The sequence below is a fragment of the Pelobates fuscus genome, chromosome 12, assembly GCF_036172605.1.
Source record: "Pelobates fuscus isolate aPelFus1 chromosome 12, aPelFus1.pri, whole genome shotgun sequence".
In the NCBI taxonomy this organism is placed as follows: domain Eukaryota; kingdom Metazoa; phylum Chordata; class Amphibia; order Anura; family Pelobatidae; genus Pelobates; species Pelobates fuscus.
Genome location: NC_086328.1, coordinates 7,346,635 through 7,359,030, shown reverse-complemented (window position 1 = coordinate 7,359,030; position 12,396 = coordinate 7,346,635). Strand labels below are relative to the sequence as shown.

At 40.9% G+C, this 12,396-nt stretch overlaps 1 protein-coding gene across 1 annotated transcript in view; it reads right to left on the bottom strand.

The window, feature by feature from the left end:
- Positions 1–6,330: 6,330 nt before the first annotated feature.
- The window catches only part of LOC134578313 (carbohydrate sulfotransferase 5-like), a 44,617-nt gene continuing 38,551 nt past the window's right edge, over positions 6,331–12,396 (bottom strand). Inside the window, exon 2 of the mRNA XM_063437295.1 lies at positions 6,331–7,793. Within this exon, the coding sequence (XP_063293365.1) occupies positions 6,591–7,793 (1,203 nt within the window). The 3' untranslated portion in view covers positions 6,331–6,590. The remainder of the gene's footprint in view (positions 7,794–12,396) is intronic.

Here is a 12,396-nt window from a genome sequence, read left to right as displayed (position 1 = left end):
GGGGGTAACTCTGATATGCTGGAAGAGAAGCTGTGACAGGGAATTGCATGTCTTTCTCCCAGCATATCACAGAGAGAGACTGAATTAGGATAGCAATTGCAACTTGCAGTCTGCAGTATAACTCCTACCAATCTCAGGCAGACAAGGTGTGCTGTACTAAATTTAAAGTAACCCTAACCTTCACAATAAACTGCAATAAAAAGATACACAACAGGGAAACACAAATTTAGAAAAACAAACAATGCTCTCTCTAGTTGTGGTTAATTAAGATGTATCCAGAATCCCTTGATGTGCTGCTATTCCATAATACATGCTTCTCCGTTATGTTTCCTCTTTATATAATGCATATTTTTCACTCTCTGTATTATATAATTCTGTGTAGAAGAAATATGTTGTGTTTTTTTTTTCTTTTCTCAATACCTGATAAACAGAACTATTTACTGACTGAGCTGGTGCTGATTCGGGTAGTGGAGCAACACTGCCACCAACTGTTTGTTCCTTGTTATGACATGTGTACACACTATAAAAACAAACTAAATACGAAAAAAATCAAACTACTCACACCACAAACAGGGTTTAATCACGGTCACTGGTAATCGTGGAGGATTGGCATGGAAATGCATAGTTTGCACCATGGAAACATAGAAACATAGAATGTGACGGCAGATAAGAACCATTCGGCCCATCTAGTCTGCCCAGTTTTCTAAATACTTTCATTAGTCCCTGGCCTTATCTTATAGTTAGGATAGCCTTATGCCTATCCCACGCATGCTTAAACTTCTTCACTGTGTTAACCTCTACCACTTCAGCTGGAAGGCTATTCCATGCATCCACTACCCTCTCAGTAAAGTAATACTTCCTGATATTATTTTTAAACCTTTGTCCTTCTAATTTTAGACTATGTCCTCTGGTTGTGGTAGTTTTTCTTCTTTTAAATATAGTCTCCTCCTTTACTGTGTTGATTCCCTTTATGTATTTAAATGTTTCTATCATATCCCCCCTGTCTCGTCTTTCCACCAAGCTATACATGTTAAGATCCTTTAACCTTTCCTGGTAAGTTTTATCCTGCAATCCATGAACCAGTTTAGTAGCCCTTCTTTGAACTCTCTCTAAGGTATCAATATCCTTCTGAAGATATGGTCTCCAGTACTGCATACAATACTCCAAGTGAGGTCTCACCAGTGTTCTGTACAATGGCATGAGCACTTCCCTCTTTCTACTGCTAATACCTCTCCCTATACAACCAAGCATTCTGCTAGCATTTCCTGCTGCTCTATTACATTGTCTGCCTACCTTTAAGTCCTCAGAAATAATCACCCCTAAATCCCTTTCCTCAGATGTTGAGGTTAGGACTCTATCAAATATTCTGTACTCTGCCCTTGGGTTTTTACGTCCAAGATGCATTATCTTGCACTTATCCACATTAAATGTCAGTTGCCACAACTCTGACCATTTTTCTAGTTTACCTAAATCATTTGCCATTTGGCTTATCCCTCCTGGAACATCAACCCTGTTACATATCTTAGTATCATCCGCAAAAAGACACACCTTACCATCAAGACCTTCTGCAATATCACTAATAAAAATATTAAAGAGAATGGGTCCAAGTACAGATCCCTGAGGTACCCCACTGGTGACAAGCCCAAGCTTCGAATATACTCCATTGACTACAACCCTCTGTTGCCTGTCACTCAGCCACTGCCTTACCCATTCAACAATATTGGAATCCAAACTCAAAGATTGCAGTTTATTGATAAGCCTTCTATGTGCAACAGTGTCAAAAGCCTTACTGAAATCTAGGTAAGCAATGTCTACTGCACCACCCTGATCTATAATTTTAGTTACCCAATTAAAAAAATCAATAAGATTAGTTTGGCATGATCTCCCTGAAGTAAACCCATGTTGTCTCTGATCTTGAAATCCATGTGTTTTTAGATGTTCAACAATCCTATCCTTTAACATGGTTTCCATCACTTTCCCCACTACTGAAGTAAGGCTTACTGGCCTATAGTTGCCCGACTCCTCCCTATTACCTTTCTTGTGAATGGGCACAACATTCGCTAACTTCCAATCTTCTGGGACTACTCCTGTTAACAATGATTGGTTAAATAAATCTGTTAATGGTTTTGCTAGTACACCACTAAGCTCTTTTAATAGCTTTGGGTGTATTCCATCAGGTCCCATTGACTTATTTGTCTTTACTTTTGACAGTTGAAATAGAACCTCTTCCTCTGTAAACTCACGTGTAATAAATGACTCATTTATCCTTTTTTTTAACAGAGGTCCCTTTCCTTCATTTTCAGCTGTAAATACCGAACAAAAATATTCATTGAGGCAGTCAGCTAGACCTCTATCCTCATCTACATACCTTCCTTCTTTTGTTTTTAATCTAACTAATCCTTGTTTTACTTTTCTTTTCTCATTTATGTATCTAAAAAAAGTTTTGTCCCCCTTTTCCCCCACCAGAATAGCTAAACTGGAAAATGTTCAAACCCATTGTAACTCCCCTTCCCACTTGAGTTTGCAATGAGCTCCTGGAGGAGCCTGCTTGCCAGCCTCCTGCCCACAGACTATGGGCCCTACAGGGAACCTGTAAAAGACAGTTTAACTGGCTTGGTTTGTGCCCTTTCTCTATTCTGTTCGGGAATCGAACAGGCGCATGAACTGTGGACCACCCGGGAGCTTGTTTCACTGCAGTGTTCTAATTGTTCGTCTGGGTGGCCGCTGTTCGCATGAACAACCACGTGGTGGCGGCCATCTTGTTCACATTAACGCAGGCAGCGGTGTTTGGTCGTCGAGTTCATGGAACTGAAATTGGACACACAAGCTCCCGAACACCGCTGGACTTCCAGCATCGCCTACGTTTGGTTCTATACCACTTAGAAATGCACTGTTCGGTGGAAACGTTCCCATGAACAAGGTGAACAAGCTCCAGGGTAAGACTATTGACTCTGTTCGGTAGTTTGTTCGTTTTTTTTTTTTAACTACTGAACTAGACCGACCGCTAGTCATGATTTCATGGAACTGTTTTGGGCATAGGACCATGTGCACGGTCGGTCAAAATTAGGACTTCCATGAAAATCCTGAGCACCCCGATCTGGGTGTTTTTTGGATATGTTGGTCACCCAGATCGGGGCTATCAGGGGATGTAACATTTGTGGGGTTTTTGTGTAGTTTAAAGGAACTTTTGGGGTGTCTGTGAAATGTGTTTTTTTTTTTTGTGCAGGGAGATAATTTGAGTTTTGTACGGTTCCTGACTCCATTATCTCCCAGGCATAGGGGAGGGATTATTCCTGTTTTGTGTGGGAGTGTCATGGGCGTGCTTGTCTCTGTTCAGAAATGTATAAAAGCAGGCCATCTTGCCAGATTAAAAAATTCCAGATTGTACTCCCAGAACTATGTGTTGTCTGGTTACTAGGAGGGGAAAGGGCTAATCACTGTTCTAGCTTGTTCCAGTGTGGAGGATTCAACGGGGAAAGTCCTTGTAAGGACCCAGGACTGGGGGTTGATAGAGCGAGTTCCCCATTCGGTTCCAGGACCCCAGTCAAGCCACGGCGATTGTGGGCAGAAGTGCTGCGGTTTGTCCCCTGTTCCAGCTGGGAAGCGGTCCTTGGCAGAGGTACCCAGCCAGGGGTACAGGGATTCCTGTTAAATCATTGTCCACGTTCCTTTTAACACCTTCAGTGACCTGCTTCTGAATGGAATTTCTGCAAATAAAATGTTTCTTGTTCCAAGTAACTATATAGGAAGAACATCATGTTGCTGCACAGCCCTCTACTAGGTAAAGGGACACTATACACAGCAAAAGTGCCAATGGGTGGGGGCTGGGAGGGACACTACATCACGGCCGTTTATTTTAATAACCCCCACTCATGGGAGCACGGAGGGACACTATGGTTATTACTTTAATAGGAGCATGGGGACCTGTGTCAGGTCCCCCTTTATTGGATTAGTGATTTGGCAGCAATAGCTGCCCAGCCGCTAGTCTGTGTTTGTTTTTCATAACAGTGAGCAGCCATTGGTTGCTCGCTGTTTAGTAGAAATGCGCCTACTTGCAGCACGGCAGGTAGGGGCAGGAGGAAGGATTTAACCTCCATTATACTAATATGGGGATCATATTGATCCCCATAGGACAAGTGTGAGGGGGTGCCACTTCTATTTTTAAATATTAGGAGGGAGCCATGCGACAGTAGCTCTCTAGCTCTCTTCTTTTAGTATTAAACGAAAGAACAAATTGCATGGACAAAATTTCGTCCAACAAGTCATTTGTTCTTCTTTTCATTCGTTGTAATATGTATTCGTCCATTTGTCTTATAGACAAATGGATAAATTGCCAAATATTTGGACTAAAATGTGTTAAATGCCTAATTATCTAACACCTATATAGAGATTGCTGCAGACCATGTACACCCCTTAATGGCATTGGTGTTCCCTGATGGCAGCAGAACAATGCATCCTGCCACACTGCAAAAAAATGTTCATTCATAGCTTGAGGAACATGACAAATATTTAAGGTGTTCCCTTGGCCCCAAATTCCCCAGATCTCAATCCAATTGAGCATCTGTGCTGAAACAACAAATCCAATTCATGGAGGACCCACCTCGCAACTTGCAGGACTTAATGGATCTGCTGCTAATGTCTTGGTGCCAGATACCACAGGACACGTTCAGAGATCTTGTGGATCCATGTCTCAACATTGTTTTGGCAGCAAGAGAGGGACCTTCTAGGCAGGCCCTGACTGGGCATGGAGATACAGTTTTGAGCGGACCCTTCTCAAGCCAGCAGGGAGATCAAAAGGTCTTCCTGCACAGTGCTAAACTCCCTCACTTTGTTGAAGCATGGTCTGTACCAATATGGTAGAGACCACTTTAAGAACGCACTTCTGGATGATTCACAGTGCGGCATGCTGTGTCATTAAAGGAGCGCTTTAACTGCAAGGGTGCAATTAAAGACATCTGTACCTAATATTGGTGCAAACAATGGATCTCCCCTGCTAGACCACCAGGGAAGGTAAGTAGGAACAAATACATACACACCACTCAGACACATTCAAACTCCCCTACAAACTCCACACTTTGCAGTCACCACACAGACTCTCCCCATACAGCTCTCATCCTCCTCTTCACACACAACACTCAGCCACCATACACACACACACACTCACACACAATGTAATGTAAGTGCTGAGTACACCTGTTACGGCGGTATAAAAAAAAAAAACTATACATACACTGTATACCTACTGCACTTACAGTACCCCTCTCTACTGTAATGTAACCTGTAAAGTGCTGAGTACACCTGTTAGTGCCAGGGGCGTACCTAGAGCATTTGGCACCCGGGGCGGATCATGTGTTTGGCACCCCTCCACCCTCCCCACCCCCGCACTTTAAAATGTAAATAAAAACACCCAGAGTATTTAAATGTTTTTATTTTAAAAAATTGCACAAATGTGTACGTTTTGAAAACCCCTGAACTGTCCCCTTCTACAAAACCCCTCTCCTGCCTGCCTTTCTACAAAACGCATGTCCTGCCCCAATTATACAAAACCCCTGCACCCCCTTCCACAAATCCTCTGCTCAGCCCCCTTATACAAAATCCCTGTCCCCCTTCCACAAATCCCTGCACCCCTTCCCAAAAAAAACTGCCTCTCCCTCTAAATCCCCTGCTCAGCGCCTTAAAATAGAATTCATTTTTTTACACAATATTTGCAACAGTCTTCAGAGTCCAGTCCCAGGCACATAGTCACTCGCACACAGTCACACAAACGGTTACAGTCAGTCACAAATACAATTACAGGCAGACAGTCACACACACACATACACACACACACACACAGAGTCACAGGTAGACAGTCTCAGACACAGACACACACTTAAGGCAGACAGTCACACACACATACACACGCACACACACAGACCCTGCGTGTGTGAGCTGTGTGGCTGCAATGGCAACCTGCTACTGCCGCACAGCTCACACATCCTAAGGCCGCCCTGGACATACACTGTATACCTACTGTACTTACGGTACCTCCCTCTACTGCAATGTAACGTGCTGAGTACACCTGTTAGCGCTATATAAATATAATATACATACACTGTATACCTACTGCACTTACTGTACCTCCCTCTACTGTAATGTAACCTGTAAAGTGCTGAAAACTCTTATAAATGGTAAATAATTACATTTGAACCATCCACAGTTGATTTTAACATAAAATACTTTTGAATGAAAACACTTACCACAACACTTGTTATTAATGTAAAATATATAGGTATATTTTATTTAACCCCCCCCCCCCCACCCCCCCAAGTGCCTCTTAAAAGGTCCTTGTATTTTATAGAGCAGTCATTTTGCTTTGACATCGTTTTCATTCAACAACCCATAATATAAACAATATAACCATCTGTCTACTTTGTACAATATAATTACAAATGTTCAAATTAACGTTGATTGATCCTGCTACCGCTGGTAAAAGCAGTCATTTGCCGATTGTTATTTTTCCTGCAATAAACCTGAATATCCGTCTACCACATTAGATTTTCTACAGTTTGCAGAGTTTGAATTAATAAATTAAAAAATATATATTTATTTTATTTCTTCTCCTTAAACGGTAACCAACTGAAATGATACTGTCGCCTTGGCAACACAACATCATTAGACAGGTCTTTCTGTTCCGCCTCGGAGTCTACTAGTTGGTACCCAAGCAGGTTCATTGCTCCTTTGCATACATCCTGGATCTTCTTGACTTTACTGAAGGGCAGAGAGGTCCTCCATGCTTGAGATACATTCATAGCATCCCGGGATGTAATTTTAAAGGCTTGATTTTTCTTTGCTGGACCTTGTCCGTGAGTGATATTATAGATCCAGCTCTCAAGCTTGCTGATCCATTTCAGATTTGCAAATTTATACATCTCTGTGATTTCCCTCAAGGGGTCACGAACCACATCCTCGTAGCGCACTAACCTGTACCGATCTTTAAGGAATTTAGGGGCCTTGAACTTGGCTGTTTCATACATCTGGACATGACTACGGCAGATTTCCTGCATTACTTCATATTTGGTGTCATCCGTTTTTGTGCCGCTGGTGTTGAGGACAATGCCATTATCTCTGGCTAAAGCCTTCGCCGATTGCTCACGAGATCTGACCACCGCTCGGGGGTCTCTAACTAAATGGATGATTTTTAAATTTAAAGAAGGGTCCATCAGAAGGGGATACAGCACTTTCAGATCAAAGACACGGACCTCTTTAATCACAATATGGCTGTACATGTTGCAGGCTTGCTCAACTTTACTGAAAGGATAGTGTCCGCATTGTGATTTGCAGGACATTTCACTTGTGATTCCATCATGTATGTACACGTCACATGCGGGAGAAGAACACAAAGCTCTGCTTACTGCCCACTGAAATAGGTACGAGACGTTTCTCTCCTTTGGCATGTAGGCATCAAACACAGACATGTCGCACAAGAAGACTGATCGGACCAAGTCCCTGACGGCCATGTGGAGAACATGGGCGCTATTTTGAAACATGGACACCCATACGTGCCAAGCTGGCTCCATCAAGTAGAAGACGTTGGGATGCTGGCTGAAAAGCTGACCAACAAATGAAGATCCAGACCTCCAGGAGGACAGAATGAGGATGTGGACCTTTTCAGGATTCTCACCTGTGTTTTGTAGAAAGACATTGTGTCTGGGGTACAGTAGGAGCAGGAATACGGTTTGAAACACCAGGAAAATTACCACTACAGGAACATTAATTCGAATCCTGACCATGACGGCCGTCACTCCAAGTCCCTGAGAAGGCAAGAGAAATATAATAGGTCAATTTCTCTGAAAACAGCAAGTTAAAAAAGAATGCATGTTACAGACAGCATACCGTAGAATTCAAGTTAAAAGGGAACTGTCACATGTTTGTTAAATATAGGGGTTAAGCAAACATAATCTTAGAAAAATTGTTATTTGTGACACGTGAAGTATAAAATTAAATGTAGAATTCCACACTTATTTTACCTGCATCTGGGTGCCTCCATCTTGGCTTCCTGTCAATCAGTGATATAAGCTCTGTGCTTTGCAGCTGGCAGTCAGTATAGAGAAACCAAACCGAAATAGGAGAAATTACATAATGCTTCTATTTCTCTAATTTAATGGGTGCCCTGGCTTTGCCAGGAAGTAACTAGATTGTGATATCAATTTCCTTTTAAAGGGACACTCCACTGCCCAAATACAAATCACTGTTTAGTAGATATACCCCTAATGAAAACATGCATGCATTTAATTGTGTGGGTTTTTCATTGGCGATATTTCTAAAAACAGCTAGCAAAAGCTGCAGTTCTCTTGTCTGCAGCCTTTACAAGCCCTCCCCTTCTAACCCCGCCCAGACTTTCTGTGGCTGTCCAATCACAGACTTCCAAATGCAGTTCAATGAGACATTTTTAAAATTTCAATCTGAACTTTATCTAAAATGAAAAAGAGAAAACACAGTCTTCACACATAAAGCTTTTCAGCAAGCTAACCTGCTGTAGGTGTTTGGAGTATCCCTTGAAGCTACATCTAAAAGAACCAAACAAAAACAGCATACTAAACTGCCTCCCTAAATATAGTAACATCTTACTTTTGTTCAAGTTTGCAGCTGCTGGCTCTTCCCCTGATCTGCCAGCTTGGCTGACATCATCAGAAGTAATTCTCTGAGCCAATCACAATGCGTTCACATAGGATTATTTGAACTTGTCCAGGAGGCAAGTCAGGGGCAGAGCCAACAAAAGTCAAACACAGCCCTGGCCAATCAGCATCTCCTCATAAAGTTGAATTGAATCAATGCATCTCTATGAGGAAAGTTCAATGTCTCCATGCAGAGGGTGGAAACACTGAACCTCAGTCACACTGTGCAGCACTGCCCCAGGAAGCCACTCTAGTAGCCATCTGAGGAGTGGCCAGTGGAGGTATCCCTAGGCTGTAATGTAAACACTGCATCTGAAAAAATAGTGTTTACTGCAAAAAGCTGAATGGATTGATTGTACTCCCCAGAACAAATACAATAAGCTGTAGTTCTTCTTGTGACTAAAGTGCCACTTTCATGCAGATAATTAATGTATATTAATACAGCAAATGTGATCTAATGTTCCATTCTACGTCCTTTAGAATATATAGGTTTTTAACCCCTTTGTGACCAGACAGTTTTTCTTACCGTTAAATGAACACTATAGTCACCTAAATTACTTTAGCTAAATAAAGCAGTTTTAGTGTATAGATCATTCCCCTGCAATTTCACTGCTCCATTCACTGTCATTTAGGAGTTAAATCACTTTGTTTCTGTTTATGCAGCCCTAGCCACACCTCCCCTGGCTATGATTGACAGAGCCTGCATGAAAAAAAAACGGGTTTCACTTTCAAACAGATGTAATTTACCTTAAATAATTGTATCTCAATCTCTAAATTGAACTTTAATCACATACAGGAGGCTCTTGCAGGGTCTAGCAAGCTATTAACATAGCAGGGGATAAGAAAATCTTAATTAAACAGATCTTGCAATAAAGAAAGCCTAAATAGGGCTCTCTGTACAGGAAGTGTTTATGGAAGGCTGTGCAAGTCACATGCAGGGAGGTGTGACTAGGGTTCATAAACAAAGTGATTTAACTCCTAAATGGCAGAGGATTGAGCAGTGAGGCTGCAGGGGCATGTTCTATACACCAAAACTGCTTCATTAAGCTAAAGTTGTTCAGGTGACTATAGTGTCCCTTTAACCCCTTAAGGACCAAACTTCTTGAATAAAAGGGAATCATGACATGCCACACATGTCATGTGTCCTTAAGGGGTTAAGGACCAGGGCTGTTTTTACATTTCTGCGGTGTTTGTGTTTAGCTGTAATTTTCCTCTTACTCATTTACTGTACCCACATATATTATAAACCGTTTTACTCGCCATTAAATGGTCTTTCTAAAGATACCATTTTCATCATATCATATAAATTTTACTATAATTTTTTTTTAAAAATGATGAAAAAAATGTAAAAAAAAAAAACAACACACTTTTTCTAACTTTGCCCCCCAAAATCTGTTGTGCATCTACAACCGCCAAAAAAAACACCCATGCTAAATAGTTTCTAATTTTGTCTTGAGTTTAGAAATACCCAATGTTAACATGTTCTTAGCTTTTTATGGAAAGTTATAGGGCAATAAGTACAAGTAGCACTTGGCTATTTACAAACCATTTTTTTTTCAAAATTAACGAAAGTTACATTATAAAACTCTGTCAGGTATCCCTGAATAACCCTTCACATGTATATATTTTTTTTAAAGAAGACAACCTAGGGTATTAAACTTGGGGTATTTTGATTCTTTTCATGCAACCGTTTTACCACCAATCTATGCTAAATTTAAATCACACATAGCAATTTAAGAATACCAGTACTGAGAACTTTAAGGGTTACTGCCAAAGAACATCCCAATATGTGTTCAGCAACATCTCCAGAGTACAGTGATACCACCCATGTATTGGCGTGTTGGGTTCTCTTGGGGTAAAAATCCTTATTTGGAGGGTGCGCATTCCAGTTTTCCAACTTGGAATTTTCACAGCTGGTCTTCATGCACCCATGTCCTATTTGGGGGATTTTTGAAGCCGGCCAATGAAATTTACCCTCATCAAACCATATATTTTTGGAAAGTAGACACCCTAGGGTATTTCAGATGGTGGTATTTTAACACTTGCCATGCACTGATTCTACCACCAGTCTTTGTCAAACTTTAGTCATATTTTTGTTTTTTTTCTCTGACATTGTATTTTAGGCATGGATTCTCAGTTCCTGTCATGTGTTACTGACAAAGAACACCCCAATATGTGTTCAGCAACATCTCCCGTGTACCACAGTGCCTCCAATGTACAGGTTTTATGGGTTTTTGCAAACTTACAGGGGGCATATATATATATGAAACCAAGAGGGCTGCACTCACCTGAACATGCATACAATTATGGGATAATGCTGGGGCCAAAATATACAGAATCCAGCGCACTCGCTTATTCACTAAACAATGATTTCAAATCTTAGAGATTGTAATAATTTTATTTAAAAACACATCATCTAGGCAAAAAATTATGGGGGTTTAGTTACATTATATGATCATATATTGCATAAGCCTGCCACACCGTCAATGTACCCCATTTTTGGCAGGTCCTACTCTAGCAGCCTAATGCTTGCTTTTATGAGATTAATCCACTTACTTGGGAAATACTTCCTGACTGGGACTCTCTGTAAGTCATGGCTAAATAGGAATGAGGCAACTGTGACAGGGAGGGTAGCCACAGATCGCTGGTCCAGGTAAGTCCAGGGCTCCTATTGCTTGTAGTAAACCACATTTTAATGTTTTTAAACGTATGAATGATGGTAAAACATGTTAGCGATTCACTACACGCAATCTGTGTTGAGTATATACAGGTTGAGAGTACGATGTATTAATCAGCATATTAAATTATAGTAGCTAAGTCTCTCTATTAGTTTACCACATTTTTAATCATCCTTTCCTTGTATCCTTAGAGTATTTTTATGGTTCGAAATATTTTAACTGTGCTGTTATCCAGTAAATATTGCCACATGGTGGCAGCATGTTCCTTAAAACCTCGTGAAACTCCCTCTGCAATCTCACATGTAGAAAAAAGCTGCTACAGTCCATTGATGTGGTAATGGAGTGCGCAGGCTGAACACATCTGTCACTTGCCAATCCTGTGTATTATTATACCATTATATTCTGCTGACATAAACAATGGGACACGCAAAAAACAGCAAAACAATAAATTAAAGGTCCACTAAATGCATCTCAATTAAGTGGTCCTGGTGCAGTTGCCGTATAGTTTTATCCCAGCAATGATTTGTTTTGCAGGGTTAATTACACCTCTAGCGACTGTCTTCCTCTACTACGACAGAGTGAAACTAGCAATGGGGGATACTTATCACTTTTCTGACTATGTGAATCTGCCAGATTTTTTCATATGTTGCTATTTTTTTGCAACGTATCAGTTGGTTTTGGATATGCGACATTTATACACCTACACACATCAGATTTATGAAAACTTCAGCCACTTTTTCCAATTAAAGAATAGCAGAATTTTCCCACCGCTATAAATCTGGCGCTCTTCTGAAATGAGAATTTCTGTGAAACCTTGCCGAATTTACTATGATGGAAATCGTGAATTTTTAGATCACTTTAACAAATGCGATCTGGATAATCAAGGAATCCAACCATCTCTTTTCAGAACAGTTTGATCAAAAATACGCCCCGGTTTTTATTTTCGCTCCTCATTTGCAATCTGTGCCCGGTCTGTGCTAGCACTGAACTGGGTTGTGATGTCAATGGCTGAATCAATAATGTACATAAAAGAAAAAAACAACAACACGTTAACGGAGGAT